General features: G+C 37.5%; 8 protein-coding genes across 8 annotated transcripts; 5 read left to right on the top strand and 3 right to left on the bottom strand.

The window, feature by feature from the left end:
• Positions 1-5: 5 nt before the first annotated feature.
• PRCAT00005905001 (uncharacterized protein) lies at positions 6-1,622 on the top strand (the record flags this gene model as incomplete). The annotated part of the gene is made up of 1 exon (XM_062956013.1): positions 6-1,622. The coding sequence occupies one exon, from the start codon at positions 6-8 to the stop codon at positions 1,620-1,622; it is 1,617 nt and encodes a 538-aa protein (XP_062812558.1).
• Positions 1,623-2,107: 485 nt separating this feature from the next.
• Positions 2,108-3,277, top strand: RPL3 (60S ribosomal protein uL3; the record flags this gene model as incomplete). The annotated part of the gene is made up of 1 exon (XM_062956012.1): positions 2,108-3,277. The coding sequence occupies one exon, from the start codon at positions 2,108-2,110 to the stop codon at positions 3,275-3,277; it is 1,170 nt and encodes a 389-aa protein (XP_062812557.1).
• A 184-nt stretch (positions 3,278-3,461) lies between these two features.
• Positions 3,462-4,367, top strand: PRCAT00005902001 (uncharacterized protein; the record flags this gene model as incomplete). Its single annotated transcript, XM_062956011.1, has 1 exon — positions 3,462-4,367. The coding sequence occupies one exon, from the start codon at positions 3,462-3,464 to the stop codon at positions 4,365-4,367; it is 906 nt and encodes a 301-aa protein (XP_062812556.1).
• An 83-nt stretch (positions 4,368-4,450) lies between these two features.
• UTP15 (snoRNA-binding rRNA-processing protein) lies at positions 4,451-5,956 on the bottom strand (the record flags this gene model as incomplete). The annotated part of the gene is made up of 1 exon (XM_062956008.1): positions 4,451-5,956. The coding sequence occupies one exon, from the start codon at positions 5,954-5,956 to the stop codon at positions 4,451-4,453; it is 1,506 nt and encodes a 501-aa protein (XP_062812555.1).
• Positions 5,957-6,035: 79 nt separating this feature from the next.
• On the bottom strand, positions 6,036-6,374 carry PRCAT00005900001 (GNAT family N-acetyltransferase; the record flags this gene model as incomplete). Its single annotated transcript, XM_062956007.1, has 1 exon — positions 6,036-6,374. One exon carries the CDS (start codon positions 6,372-6,374, stop codon positions 6,036-6,038), a length of 339 nt encoding a protein of 112 aa, XP_062812554.1.
• Positions 6,375-6,806: 432 nt separating this feature from the next.
• PRCAT00005899001 (uncharacterized protein) lies at positions 6,807-7,349 on the top strand (the record flags this gene model as incomplete). The annotated part of the gene is made up of 1 exon (XM_062956006.1): positions 6,807-7,349. The coding sequence occupies one exon, from the start codon at positions 6,807-6,809 to the stop codon at positions 7,347-7,349; it is 543 nt and encodes a 180-aa protein (XP_062812553.1).
• A 635-nt stretch (positions 7,350-7,984) lies between these two features.
• On the top strand, positions 7,985-12,244 carry PRCAT00005898001 (uncharacterized protein; the record flags this gene model as incomplete). The annotated part of the gene is made up of 1 exon (XM_062956005.1): positions 7,985-12,244. The coding sequence occupies one exon, from the start codon at positions 7,985-7,987 to the stop codon at positions 12,242-12,244; it is 4,260 nt and encodes a 1,419-aa protein (XP_062812552.1).
• Positions 12,245-12,378: 134 nt separating this feature from the next.
• Positions 12,379-15,225, bottom strand: SET3 (histone-binding protein; the record flags this gene model as incomplete). The annotated part of the gene is made up of 1 exon (XM_062956004.1): positions 12,379-15,225. The coding sequence occupies one exon, from the start codon at positions 15,223-15,225 to the stop codon at positions 12,379-12,381; it is 2,847 nt and encodes a 948-aa protein (XP_062812551.1).
• Between the last annotated feature and the right edge of the window lie 156 nt (positions 15,226-15,381).

The following is a 15,381-nucleotide window of genomic DNA, read 5'->3' as shown; positions in this document are numbered from 1 at the left end:
AAAATATGTCAACGGGCTCTTCACCGACGCTTTCGACTCCACCGGCAAAAAGAAAGAGAGGTAGACCGCCCAAGGCCACGTCTTTGACAAATCAAATCACCACTAGATTGAATATCAATATAAACACGTCTCCACTCACTTCTAGTCCCACTGCAGAGTCCAATTCTAATTTAATAGTTAAACAGGGTGCCCCAGACTGCTTCACACCTTTAATGAGAGTGTCACCGAATTCTAGAAGAAAGAAAAGAAAGTCTTCTAACTCTAGCCTTTCAGATTTGCTGACGCCTTCCAAGAGATCTAAGAATCCTAATATGTTGGTAACACCAATGTCTTCTGCTGTTATGGGGACCGGTTTTACACCTCATCAGATTAATTCAAGAACTTTGGATAACCTTTCTTTGATCACTCAGTCCGATAGTGGAATCTATCAAACTCCTCCATCATCAACTGTCAAAGAGAGCGGTCCTACTTATTTGGGATATTTGAATACGCCTTCCACAAGTAACCCTCTGGTTAAGGGTTCTGGTAGGCATAATATTATAATCGACCCTTCATTCTTGGCATCTGAAGAGCTGCCAAAATCTGAGGTGCAAAAGAAGTTGAATGCTAACATGCAAATGGGAATTTATGAAAAGAGTTGTGATAGAAATCTTTTACCGCCCGTACCCATAATTTCATCAACTCTTACCTCTTCCAAAAAACAAACAGGATTTGAAAATGCACCCTCTACACATATTAGTAACGAGAAGCCTTTCCAAAGGAAGCCTTTGAAAGATGACTCAAGTAAGGATTTTTCGCTACAACTAATGGTCGATGAACTGGGAAAGGCCGTATTATCTTCGAAGCTTAATCATACCTCTTCCAACTCCTCAACACTAGAGCAAACCATACTGTCTGCGAAGGGAATTAGTCAAACTACTGAACAGCGGGATGTTAAGCTACCTGAACAGCAACGACCAATTATGCCTCATGCGCACTCTGTCGTGGGCATCGAAGGCAGGTATTACGACGCGAAAAGACTTGAGTTTAATCAAGATAATTTAGTTGATGTCGCTTATATGTCACCACAACAGAGCACAAGCTTGCATTCTACATCGAGAAGGAATAAATCTGAAACGTCAGGCCCAGTAAGCCAACCAAATTTGATGTCAGGTCAGGAAACTAATGAAAGTTCTCATTCGGAGAAGTCTCTTCAATATCCACAGACTCCAGTATGTAAGGAGAATTACATGTATTCTTCGACTGGATTAACACCCGGTAATAGTTTGGCATTCAACTTAACACCTCAATTCAATTCTTTAATGTATTCAATGATGAATATCAACTCGCCTCAGACAAAAAAGCCAATTAATAACAATCAATTTCTTTTGAATCAAGAATTCTTCGTGAATGATAATCAGCTTCAAAATCAACAATCTCCATTCGAACATCATAATACCATAAATATGACTGACTTGATGACTATTGGAGAATCCTCGGGATCGTTTGGAAAGTTACAAAAGCCTGTAGATCATCATTCCGATTTCGCTGTGGTTTCATCGTCGTCTAGTTCAGTAAATAATGAAGATTCTGGTGACGCTAGATCTGCCTTGAAAAAGATTATTCATGTCAAAAGAAAGTAAGGACACAGATATGAGATATTCTAGGCAAGAAAGAACATATAAACAATTTTATTAGCATTTGTGCATTGACTACGTTTTCATAAACATTGAATTACTATACTATCATTTAGACTCGCGTCGCTTATGCCTGGGCATTCCTGACGAGTCTTGAGACAGGATATTACTTCAACAACCTTTATTTTTATTTTTCATAATGCGTTCAAGTATTATTAGAGTCTATTTTATTTTAATTTGGAAGCATTCTTCAAATACGATATGCATGTAGAGTAAGAGCATTCATGTAATTCTATTCTAGTGTAACTAAGGGCACGTATGAGCACTTTTCAGTCCTGGTGTGTATAAGAAAAAAAGAATAAATAAAATTGAAATTGAAATTGAAATCCACACTACTAAAAATTTTTCACTCAGTTCAATATATAGTGTGGAAAAATCTCCAACGCATTATAATAATCTTCATCTTCAAATTACTTGAATTAATATAGAAAATGTCTCACAGAAAGTACGAAGAACCTCGTCATGGTTCCTTAGGGTTCTTGCCAAGAAAGAGAGCAGCCAGACAAAGAGGAAGAGTAAAGTCATTCCCAAAGGATGTTAAATCAAAGCCAGTCTCATTGACTGCTTTCTTGGGTTACAAGGCCGGTATGACCACTATTGTTAGAGACTTGGATCGTCCAGGTTCTAAGATGCACAAGCGTGAAATCGTTGAAGCTGCTACTGTTGTCGATACTCCTCCTTTAGTTGTTGTTGGTGTTGTTGGTTACGTTGAAACTCCAAGAGGTTTGAGATCTTTGACAACTGTTTGGGCTGAACATTTGTCCGAAGAGATCAAGAGAAGATTCTACAAAAACTGGTACAAGTCTAAAAAGAAGGCATTTACCAAATATTCTGCTAAGTACGCTCAAGATGGTGCTCAAATCGAGAGAGAATTAGCAAGAATCAAGAAGTATGCTTCTGTTGTTAGAGTTTTAGCTCACACTCAAGTCAAGAAGACTCCATTGACCCAAAAGAAAGCACACTTAGCTGAAATTCAAGTTAATGGTGGTTCTGTTTCTGATAAGGTTGACTGGGCTAAAGAGCACTTTGAAAAGACCGTTTCTGTTGACTCTGTCTTCGAACAAAACGAAATGATCGATGTAATTGCTGTTACTACTGGTCACGGTTTCGAGGGTGTTACTCACAGATGGGGTACCAAGAAGTTACCAAGAAAGACTCACAGAGGTTTAAGAAAGGTTGCTTGTATTGGTGCTTGGCATCCAGCCAATGTCCAATGGACTGTACCAAGAGCTGGTCAAAACGGTTATCACCACAGAACATCTATCAACCACAAGGTTTACAGAGTTGGTTCTGGTTCTGACGAGTCTAGTGGTGCTACCGAGTTCGATAGAACGAAGAAAACCATCAACCCTATGGGTGGTTTCGTTAGATACGGTATTGTTAACAACGATTTCGTTTTATTGAAGGGATCTATCCCAGGTACTAAGAAGAGAGTTGTTACCTTGAGAAAATCTTTGTACGTTGACACTTCTAGAAAAGCTTTAGAAAAGGTCAACTTGAAATGGATCGATACTGCTTCTAAATTCGGTAAGGGTAGATTCCAAACCCCTGCTGAGAAGCATGCTTTCTTAGGTACTTTGAAGAAGGACTTGGAAAATTAAAGCACCTAAATAACTTTTTTAGTTAGGATCATCTTAGTTTAAGTTTATAATTTGTAACAATAACGGGTAGTCTTGATCTAAAAATTTTGTGAGATGTAGAAAAATACGAAGTAACGTGACCTTCGTGGTGCGATACACATTCAGCTGTTGATGTTTTAAAACTAATGCATATGTTATAGTTGATATGGCGGCGGTGATACAGCATTTTTCATCCATAAACAATGCGTTTATCTCAACGGTTGACCATTTACCATGTGATATAGTGCGATCTATATGGCTAATTCAATCAATAAATTTATCTTTGAGTAAACATAGGGCTGAAGTTAAAGCCGTACTAAGAAGATTACAGCTAGACATTAATACTGAAGAAAAAGATGAACTAACGAGTCAGGTTATAGCACTCAAAGAAAAAATCAAGAGTCTTGATGAGGAAGGTATAATGGAGGCAGAAGCATTACATAATCAAATCATGATCCATAGATTATCTTTAATAGAGGAACTTGGTCAGTTGAGGACGCTTTTAGACGCTAAAAAAGATGATGCTATAGATTCTGAAGAAAAAGACGTGCTAAGAGAACAACTTAAGAATCATTATAAACTTAACCCACTCAAATCGCAAAGAGAAGCGGTGAAAGAGAGGGCTAACAAAATAAAGTCTAAGTCGTCAGGCATAAAGTTAGTACTTAAAATGCCTAAAAAGTCAAAGACAAAGCTGGGAAAAGTGAAAGGTAATGATAGGAATAAAATCTCAAAGAAGAAGCGGAAAACAGCTAAGCTCAACAAAAACGTGATGACTCCTTTGTATGACGTAATGCCACCAACTCCTCAGGTAGAAGTAGATAACAATGTGTATTGCTTCTGCAAGCAACCATCATTTGGCGACATGATTGGATGTGATAACGAAGAATCATGCCCTAATGGTGACTGGTTTCACTATAAGTGTGTTGGACTATTGAATAGAGTTGATGCGTTAAAGTATACTACTGGGAAACAGAAGTGGTTTTGTTCGGACTATTGTCACAAAATAGTGGAGGGTAAAAAGAAGACTTCCACAGTATACAAGAAGAAAAAGAAGAGAAAAAATTGGTGAGAATTATTGTACATTAAAATTCCGTCTATATGCCTTTAAGTATATGCATAATTATATACATTCGAAGTGAGTTCTCCTCCAGATCATAAAGTCAAAAGCTCTAGCATACCACTAATCTCATTAGCCTCCTTACATTTTCTTACTTCATTGTTTATCCTGGTTTTAAGTTTTTCATAGCATTCTTCAAGAACAACACTCTTGTCGATCAAATAGCCATACATTTCAAGTATAGCACCCAAGAAATCGCATATTAAGTTAAAAGACCTCACGTCCTCTAAGTTCTTTGTAAGCCACTGTAATATTGGAGCTAAAGAGATTTCATCACGACCATATAATGATATTCTAACTTTTCCTCTAGCTTTTAATTCATTTAGAACTGTAAGAGTCAGCTCCTTCGGAAGACCTGTAGCAAATGCACTATCCAACGCATCTGCCCATCTAAATGCATTCAAATGCTTCTCATACTGTTTTAATTTTTTTGTTTGTGTAGTCGACGAAAATACTACATTATGCTCTTCCTCTCCCAAATAATCTGATCCTCTCATCATTCTACTGAAGGCATTTGATTTCATCTGTTTAATACCCTGTTCAACTTTTGAACCTGTTTTCCTTGTCCTTATTGATATCAATCCAGAAGTTAGACCAGTTACGAAATGCTGATGTGACGGCAATGGTGAAACGGCACAACTTAAGACGCCACCACTACCAAATCTCCATCCAAATTTGACATCCCAATTTGAGGTTGAATAATCAAATACTTTAACGTGGCCATCTAAGGAGCCAACCAAAAGACCTCTGTCACCGCTATTATGCAAAGTGGTTACAGTTTTAGTAAAATTATTAAGCTCATGAATTTCTGCACCTCTAGACAAATCCCAAATCTTAACTTTTGGACCTCCTACGCTTACTAGAGTTGTAGGAGATATTGCCAAAACATCTTCAACCGGATTTTCTTGGTCAAATTGAGCAATCATTTGTTTTTGTCTGAAATCAAATACCCTCACTATACCATCATAGCATCCGGTAGATACAAGATTGGGATTACCTGGGATAAAGCTTGCACTTCTTATATAATCTGTGTGATAGCTTTCATCAAATTCAACTATAGGACCTTTGGTAGTTTGTGAAATGTCGTACATTCTTAAGTTTCTATCGTCTGAACCCGTAATTAATTGATTTCCAATAGTTGGATGAAATTTTGCAACATGGGATGGATGCGTCGAAGGGTTCAAGCCGACTAGAAAGCTTCTAGGTTGATAGCTGTCGAAAATTGAAACTAAACCAGTAGCATCTGCTGCAACAAGTAATTTACCATCATATCTAAATTCGCCTGTATAAACTGTATCTTTGAATCTCGAAAGGGTCTTTGTTACTTGTCTTGTCTTTGATGAAAAGATTTGGATTCTTGTGGACGATGTAACAGCAAAATCATGTGGAACCACAGGATTAAAATGAATATGTGTAATGGGATGATTTTCTTTTATAAGTTGTGGATTAGTATAATCTCTCCAGTACCTTTGCTCAGGTGTCGTCTTTGAAGGTAGCGTGGGGTTCCTAGCCTGTTGCACTCTTTGCTTGCTTGACGACATAGCTTTTGTTTCGATGCTCTAATCTTTGGTTCTCATCACAAGAGATGAGCCTTTAAATTTTTCACTAAACAAAAATTATTTATATACAGGCCGCTGCTTCATAGTTTATCGAACTTTTTTCCTGCCTGCCTGAAACACCAACCAAATTGAAATCAAAATGTCGGTGTAGCTTCTGGCTAGCTTCATTTGGAAGAGAGATAACAACAATAAGGGAATTAATTCCAATCTTTTTAGACTCCAGAATCAAATGATCATATAATTTACGCCCAATACCTTCACCAGTACATTCTCTATCGATATATATACTCGTTTCCAAGGTTATGTCATATGCGCTTCTGCCTCTACAGTTGTTGATGTACGCAAATCCCTTGATTTTAGTGATACTTTCAGAATCTGAAATATCGGTATCTCTTATCATTATCACTTACTGGTGATTTTACTAAATCAGAATCAAAATTATTGCAAATTTTTAACCAATTTTGTCAAAAAAAGCCTTGACATGTAAATAGAAATCCATAAAAGGTGGTGTTAGAAAGGAATTACAGACAGAAGAACTTGCTAATTAATAACTTCTTGTTAAACATACTAAAATCAAAGCGCTTAAGTTTCAATTATATTTTATTCATGGCACTTCATAGTTTAGACCTGATTCGATAAATTGGAGCAAAAGTCAGCGATGGACCCTTGAAGAGAAACAAAAAGCCGGCTGATATATTCAAATGATTTCTTCAAAAATTGGTTTGTTTTCTATGATGCTCGAAACACATTTCAGCTCAAGCGATAAAATGTTCGCCTCACATATTTGTCAACAAAAAATAAACTTTTCGCAGTCATAACGGAACCCACCATCATGAATCGAATTGACAAAGAAAAAGGAAACTTGGCTACTTCGACAAGACCAAGTATTGCCAGAAGAATTCTTCGCGAGTCCATAAGAATATCTACAGAGCGAAATTTACTATTAGCCCCTAGGCAAGCGTGCTCCTCTAGTCAAGAGACTAGCCGCCGTGAGACATCTCAAGAAAACAAAAAAATTAACATTTTCTACGAAGAAACACCGAAGAAACCCATTGATCATCACAAGTCTTCAAAGCAACACCGCCAACCGTTATCAAACTTATCTCAGAATATTTCTTACAACTACAATGAATCAAACACCCCCAAATATTATGGAAAATTCGTCAACGTGAAGGTTGGCTCTAAGATCAAGCGCCAATGCGGAGTATGCATGGCTACTTACACCGACCTAAAAGGCTTCAATAGACATTTCCAATCGGTTCATTTGAAAGAACGACATCAATGTGGCAAGTGCTACCAGATTTTCGTTGATCCTCATAGTCTAGAAAGCCATCTAATGCGGAACAGAACCCATTATGCACGGGGTTCACATTAAATCAGCATACCATATCTCCTAGCTAATGATATGACTCATTTCTACTAATTATGGTAGCTAGTTGCAGCACCACCCAAAAAATAGTTGATAACATAATCGCATTTCATTTTGTATTAGATGATTACAAAGCGGATAAGGCCTGTATTCCGTTCTTGGAGGAGTACTACGCCTTTCATCTGCAATTAAAAAAAACGGAGATTACACGGGAAAGAAAAAACCTAGTTCCGTCGTTCCGTACGACTATGAGGAATTGTTACAAGTTTCGATTAAAAGTGAGATAAACTGAGGTATGTAAGAAGGTATGAGTTTGTAATGTTATAGATGAGTCTCCATTTGAGCTATGTAGTAAAGGCATTGACTCCTTTAATTCCGAGCAACCATCATACTTCTCTATCAAAAAAAATTTTGCGACATTGCGGAAACGGGTCTCGGGGAAGAGACAAGATGGGACACCTGCCGTTTTTGAAGCCACTTGGTTAAACGACCTCTGCATCTGATTTACGATCGATGGCAAAAAGTTAAACATAGGAGAAAAGATTTATACTGGTATAGAAAGGCTTTTCATTATAATTTTTGGAGACTATTGGTAGCGTCTTTATATAAATTATCCTTTTAACAGTTTATCTGGCCAAGAGATGAGTCTGTCTTTAAAAGATTTGGAGGGTACAAATCCCAAACTACAGCATCGATTATTGACGCCATTTCTTTCGAAGAAAGTGCCACCTTTGGCGTCTGAAGAAGACAGAAAGCCTTTTCCAGAAAGCAAGGCTAACATATTGTCGAAGATATTTTTTTGGTGGTTGACACCAATATTAAAAGTCGGATATAAAAGAACATTGACACCAGAAGACTTGTTTTACTTAACAGATGATGTCAAAGTAGATACCTTGGTAGAGAAATTCTATGGCCACTATTCAAAACGACTTGAGAAAGCGAAACAGAAGCACTTGGCTAAAAAGTATAAGGAGAGAAATGAAACACCCGATACATCTTCTGTTGAAGTTGAGGATGATCTTCAAGATTTCGTTCAAACTAAGTGGGTAACTATAATATCTGTTGCAGAAACATTTGCTTTTAGGTACTCGCTTGCTTGTGCCTTCGTTGTTCTTGCATTTTCTGGACAGACTTTAAATCCCTTGCTTTCACGAAAATTAATTTCATTTGTTTCTCAAAGGGCCCTTGGTTTAGAACCTCATGTGGGTAAAGGTATTGGTTATGCAATTGGGTCGACCGTGTTAGTGTTCATTTCAGGAATTTTTTTCAATCATTTTTTCTTCCAGTCGATGATGACTGGAGTTCAAGTTAAAGCCCTTTTAACCAAAGTTATTTTGGATAAATCATTCAAGTTAAATGAGGAATCACGTTATAAATATTCAGTTGGAAAAATCACTTCTCTTATGGGTACAGATTTAGCCAGAATTGATTTTGCACTTGCTTTCCAACCATTTTTATTCACTGCACCCGTACCAATAGCTATAGCTATTATTATATTAATTGTAAATATAGGAGCACCAGCGCTAGTGGGAGTTGGAATTTTGTTTGCATTCTTACTCAGCATGGGTCTCATCGTGAAAAAACTCTTTGCTTACAGAAGTAAAGCAAATTCTTATACTGATTCAAGGGTTGACTACATCAAGGAAGTTTTGAATAACTTAAAAGTCATCAAGTTTTATTCTTGGGAACCCCCATACCACAAAAATATTTCTGACATCAGAAATAAGGAAATGAGTATTATTTACAAAATGCAAGTTTGGAAGAACTTCATTACGTCGATGGCGATGTCATTGACATTTATAACGTCAATGTGCTCCTTTTTAGTGTTGTATGCCATAAATGGCACTAGAGACCCTGCTGATATATTTGCATCGCTTACATTATTTGGTCTCTTGGCTCAGCAAGTTAATTTTCTTCCGCTTGCTTTGGCATCTGGATCTGATGCGTTTATTGGTTTGTCGAGAGTCGGTGAGTATCTATCATTAGATGAAATCGATCTTGAACAAGTCACTATTGAAGCTTCACCTGAAATAAAGGTTTCAATGGAGAAGGATGACGTAGCAATCAAGGTTGATGATGCAACATTCGAATGGGAATCTTTTGATATGAAGGAGGGAGATGATAATGACAATGATGCTAGCCATGAAAACGACGATGGTCTTGCTGATAATGAAAGCAAGGTCCAAAAAGTAAAGGAATCTGTTGAATCGACGCCTAGCGAGAAATCCTATGGAAAAATCGAGTCTGACGAAAGCACAGTGGATGAAAGATCTTTCACCGGTTTAAGAGATGTAGATTTAACAATTAAAAAAGGTGAATTCATTGTCGTTACAGGTTTGATTGGCTCTGGAAAAACATCTTTATTGAATGCTTTGAGCGGATTTATGAAACGTAGCAAGGGATCTATCAGTGTGAATGGCTCTCATTTGCTCTGTGGTTACCCGTGGGTTCAGAACAATACCGTGAAAAATAACATTCTATTTGGCTCTGATTATGATGAGAAAACATATAATGAAGTAGTTTATGCTTGTTCATTAGAGAGTGATTTAGATATTTTGCCAGCAGGAGACAACACAGAAATTGGTGAACGTGGAATTACTCTCTCGGGGGGTCAGAAATCAAGAATCAATCTCGCAAGGGCTGTTTATGCAGATAAAGATATCATTCTTATGGATGATGTCTTAAGTGCAGTTGATGCTAGAGTGGGTAAGCACATTATGGACAATTGTATGCTTGGTCTATTGAAGGATAAGACCAGAATATTGGCAACTCACCAATTATCTTTGATAGGTTCAGCTGACAGAGTCATTTTCTTAAATGGTGATGGTACCATTGAAATAGGAACTTTTGAAGAACTTCAATCTAAAAATGAGGGATTTAGTAAGTTGATGAATTTCAGTAATGATCATGAAAGTGAAGATGAGGAAGAAAATGACTTCGAGGATGAAGGTGATGACTTGGAACTTGAGAAAGAGGAGATTAAACGCCAGGTTTCCAAGAAATCAGTTCAGGATGAAGAAGCTATTCATAGAAACTTCAATGAGGGTAAAGTTGGTAGCGGTAAATTAATGGAAATAGAAGGTAGAGCTGTAAATGGGATCAAATTCGAAGTTTACAGAGACTATGTTAAACATGGGTCTGGTATTTTTCCGCGATACACGGTTTTTTGCTTCATCATATTGTGTATGATTTTGTCAACCTACTGTATGTTGTTCACCAACACTTGGCTTTCATTTTGGACGGAATATAAGTTTAGAAACAAATCGAATGGTTTTTATATCGGCTTTTATGTGATGTTCACCTTCTTAGCATTGATATTCTTAACAGTAGAGTTTGTTGCATTGGCATATTTGGCAAATACAGCGTCGGTGAAATTGAACATTCTTGCAATAGATAGAGTTTTGCACGCGCCTATGGCATTTATGGATACTACACCTATGGGTAGGATTTTGAATAGGTTCACGAAAGACACCGAAGTCTTAGATAATGAGATTGAAGATGAACTTAGAATGTTGATCTTTACCTTTGCCCAAATAATAGGTATAATAATTTTGTGCATTTGTTACTTACCGTGGTTTGCCATTGCCGTTCCTTTCATGATATTTGTGGTAGTTGCAATAGCTAACTTTTATCAGGCTTCTGCAAGAGAAGTGAAACGTCTTGAGGCAGTTCAGAGATCTTTTGTATATGATATCTTTAACGAGACTTTAGGCGGAATGCCTACTATAAAATCTTTCCAAAGCGAAGGCAGATTTCTTAATAAACTTTCAGCATTGATTGATAAAATGAATGAGGCCTATTACGTCACAATAGCAAATCAGCGTTGGTTGGGTGTGCATTTGGATATTGTAACTTCCGGCTTTGTTCTTTTGATCTCTCTTCTCTGTGTTAACAAAGTGTTCAACATAAATGCATCATCTGTTGGTTTGGTTTTATCCTACTCCTTTCAAATTACGGGTCAAGTGGTTATGCTTATAAGAACCTTAACTCAAGTCGAAAATCAAATGAATTCAGCCGAGAGATTATGCCAGTACGCATTTAATTTGCCTCAGGAGGCACCTTATTATATCGAGGATACGGCTCCTAAAGAAACATGGCCTGAAGAAGGAGGTATAGTGTTTGACCAAGTTTCATTAGCTTATAGGCCGGGCCTTCCATTGGTCTTGAAAAGTTTAGACTTCAAAATTAGACCTATGGAAAAAATTGGAATCTGTGGTAGAACCGGTGCCGGAAAATCTTCTTTAATGACAGCGTTATATCGTTTAACAGAGCTAGAGGCTGGGCTGATATACATTGACGGAGTTGATATCTCTACGATTGGTCTTTATAATTTGAGATCAAAATTGTCGATAATTCCACAAGACCCAGTCTTATTCAGAGGGACAATAAGAAAGAATTTAGACCCCTTTAATCAAAGCCTGGATGATAGCTTGTGGGATTCCTTAAGAAGATCGGGTCTTATCGAAGACCAAAAGTTAGAATTTGTCAAGGCACAAAAAAAGGACAACCCAAATATGCACAAATTCCATTTAGACCAGATTGTGGGTGACGAGGGAGGAAACTTTTCGCTCGGAGAGCGACAGCTTTTGGCATTTGCAAGAGCTGTAGTAAGGGAGTCTAAAATTTTGATTTTAGACGAAGCAACTTCCTCAGTGGACTATGAAACCGATGCTAAGATCCAGTCGAACATAGTAAATGAATTTGCTGATTGCACTATTTTATGCATTGCCCATAGATTAAAAACCATTATCAATTACGATAAAATTTTGGTTTTAGACAAAGGCGAGAAGAGAGAATTTGATACACCTTGGAACTTATTTAATAGGGACGGTAGCATCTTTCAGCAAATGTGTCATAGGTCTAAAATTGTCGCTGAAGATTTTGAGCGAAAGGACGTTTAGTGGGTCTTTTTTTAAATAGTGAAGTTGGATGTTAATTCTGATGCTCACAGTGTTATATTCGACCATCATCATGATATACAGCTTAAGCATTAATTCTACATAGTTGTACTTATTTATTCATAATATCTATTAGTTTATTTCATCTTCTTCTTGTAATCAGCGAAGGATAATTTCTTTTTGATCGGAGGCGCACTATCAACATTAGTGGATTTTACTTGATGGTTCTCGGGTGATCCTCTTATTTTGCCATTTGAATCTTCTTTATGATCTCTGATAGTTGAAGCTGCTCGCTTGGTTTCTTCTTTTTCATTATTAGGATTACTTTGTTCTTTGGGAGCTATGTTTAGTTTCTTATTAACAGAAACTTCAATTTTATCGTACAATTTAGATGATATGGGGACAGGTATACCCTTTGTTTCGAGAAACCGGGTATCTATTTTCTTATTTCCCCGGCTATAACTGACACCTCGAATGTTTGTCCGAGAGATAAGCTGTTGCTTATAAGGAACATGAAAGAAAATCGACTTTTCTTCAACTTCATGACTACCAGAATCAGTATCCAAGGCGCAGTGTTCTTCCTGGTCACTTTCTTTCTTTTCATCCGTAGTTATAGATAACTTCATTTGAATAGTTTCATCCCTGTCATCTAAACGCTCTTTCCATGAACGATACACCGGTGGCTTTTCTTGACTGAAGAGTTCTTCCTTCGATTTATTCAAATTTACATTACTGATTGAAGCAGCTTTTCTGGTAGAACGCATTAAATAAGACGTTGCTTTCTTTATTTTAAACAACGCACAATTTGCATTCGAAGCAGATGTAGAGCACCCACATTCGACGAAGTGGAGTATTTTGTCGGTATTTGTTATTAAAAAAGATTTATCACTATCAGAAAGTTGATCAAATTTTAAATTCTCATTTTCATAAAACTTCAAAATCGGGTGATTTGAATCCCAGTCCCACTCCAACCGTAACTCTTCTTCATTAGTATCGGTTAGCTTGATTGGTTTAGAAGTAGCTATAATGAATTTGAAACTTTTAGTGGAAGGAATGTAAATTTTATTAAGTTTGCAATTCGAAGAGGAGGGACATGACTTCCTGATAAATCTGGATTCGTTTCCTACAAATCTTGAGTCAATGATAAGGTCTATTTTGTTTTCAAGATCAAGACTTGTTCTTACGACTTTAGGCTTTGTCGTTCCCCAACTGGAATATTGATTGATTGGATCCTTTGCGTAGTTATCAAAATAATCAACTTCACCTAAATATTCAATAATGGGAGTATCTTGAGGTATCACATACTCTTCATCACCAGACCAGTGTTCTCTCTTGATGAAAAGGCCTAGCTTGGAAATTCCATTAAATCTCAGTTTCTGGTTTTCGTTATAGGATTTAACTTGAATACTAGTCTTATTTAATCCCTTGCTTGTAGTCTTGATATCTGCTTGAGATTTGAACATTTCATGGTTTGGAAGAATTATTTTACTAAACTTAATGGAATCAAACTGAGTTGGAGACATAAACTGAGCATGAGTCAGCAAACTATTTTTAGACAGCTTGTGCTCTTGAAAAAATTTATTGCCACTCTTTTCAAGAAGCTCCTTTATAAGGGTTGTCTTATAATCATTCTGAAGCAATTTATAATAGACAGACTGGTATGCTTCTGCAGTAGATCCGTCATTCAACAATTCATTGTTTGGATTTGGGAGATTATCTGGCTCTATATCAACACTAAGTTTCGCAGGAGGTATGGGGGACCCCAAACTCCGATTTTTAGACATACTATCTGGCAAGTCTTTTGCAGAAGTTTCTGATGTCACATTAGACTTTTTTCTTTTGTCTTGCTTCTCTGATTTTCCCGTAGACTGTTTTCTTTTTCCATTATTCGGCTTACGATTGTCTACCGATCTTTCGGCATCGAGTCGACGCAACGTATTTTCACGACATACATCTGCTCTGATCTTCCCCCACTTGTTATGGTCACAATAAAAGCACTTATATTCGTCTTCAGGTACCTCATCACTAGATTCAAATCCCATACAAACACAATGCTGCCACCTGTAACAGATATCACATTGCACAGTGAATCCGTCATCTTCATCAATACCACATATACACCCTATTAGACCTGAATCTGGATCTACTTGATATTCGTTCAAAGGGGGAACCTTAAAAGTATTAGGAGAGTCAATATTCAGTGCCAGCACGTCATTGGGGATCGTTTTTGACCTTTCCTCTTGTTTCCTCCCGCTGGGGATTTCCTCTTCGGTTATGTCCTCTTCCTCTGGTTCAGTCAATTGATCTTCTGCATGCATGTCATTCTTCGAGTCAGACATATTAAGTTCATTACTCTCAACTTGTTTTAGCGGAAGGGGAATATCTGCCGCAGCAGCCAACGCAGCAGCCGCTATCATTGCATTTTTGTTATTCCTCTCACCTGTTTCCAAGTTGATACCTCTCGCCAATGCAACGTTTGCGGGTCCAGGCGACCTGTGCATTTGATAGCTCGATAAAGTCTGAGAGATTTCAGGTGTGGAACTGGACCTCTTATGAGTCTGCGTAAAGTTTCCTTTGACAGGCAAATGTTCCTCTAATAAAGGGTTGGATACTGTCGTATCCTCATATGATTTATTGGTAGGATTAGATTCAACCGGTGGAGCAGACCTAATAGTTGGAATCTCTGCGTGCAGTAGTGTTTCGATTTCAGTCCCCACTTGATTATCACTTGGACCATCAGTTACTGCTTCCCTTTGCGTAAATCCATCTGCTGGGTCGATTGAATTAGTCGTAATTTTTGCCACACCCTTTTTCATGTCAGTCCGTGTATCATCATTATTAGGGCTGGCTGTACCATATGTTTCCATACGTGGCAGAGGAGTATTCTTAAGTTGTTCCTGCTGCTGCTTTGCGGCAACATTTGCGAACATCAACAAGGCAGATGCATCTTGAAGAAGCTTTTCTTCCTCTGTACTATCAGACATGCTATATAAAAACTAATTTGTAGTCTTATTCATACGAAATCTTTTGTATTTACTACTACAACTTTTGTGTAACAAAAGGGCAACTACGGTAAAAGTTCCAGCTGGGAGAAGGAAGTAAGCCTGTCATTGCAAAGAGCAGACTAACAAGCGTGAAGG

This window comes from Priceomyces carsonii (genome assembly GCF_900007245.1).
Source record: "Priceomyces carsonii strain CBS4050 genome assembly, scaffold: Debaryomyces_carsonii_scaffold_7, whole genome shotgun sequence".
Classification (NCBI taxonomy): domain Eukaryota; kingdom Fungi; phylum Ascomycota; class Pichiomycetes; order Serinales; family Debaryomycetaceae; genus Priceomyces; species Priceomyces carsonii.
Note: the sequence above shows the minus strand (reverse complement) of the source record. Positions and strands in the feature narration are given on the sequence as shown.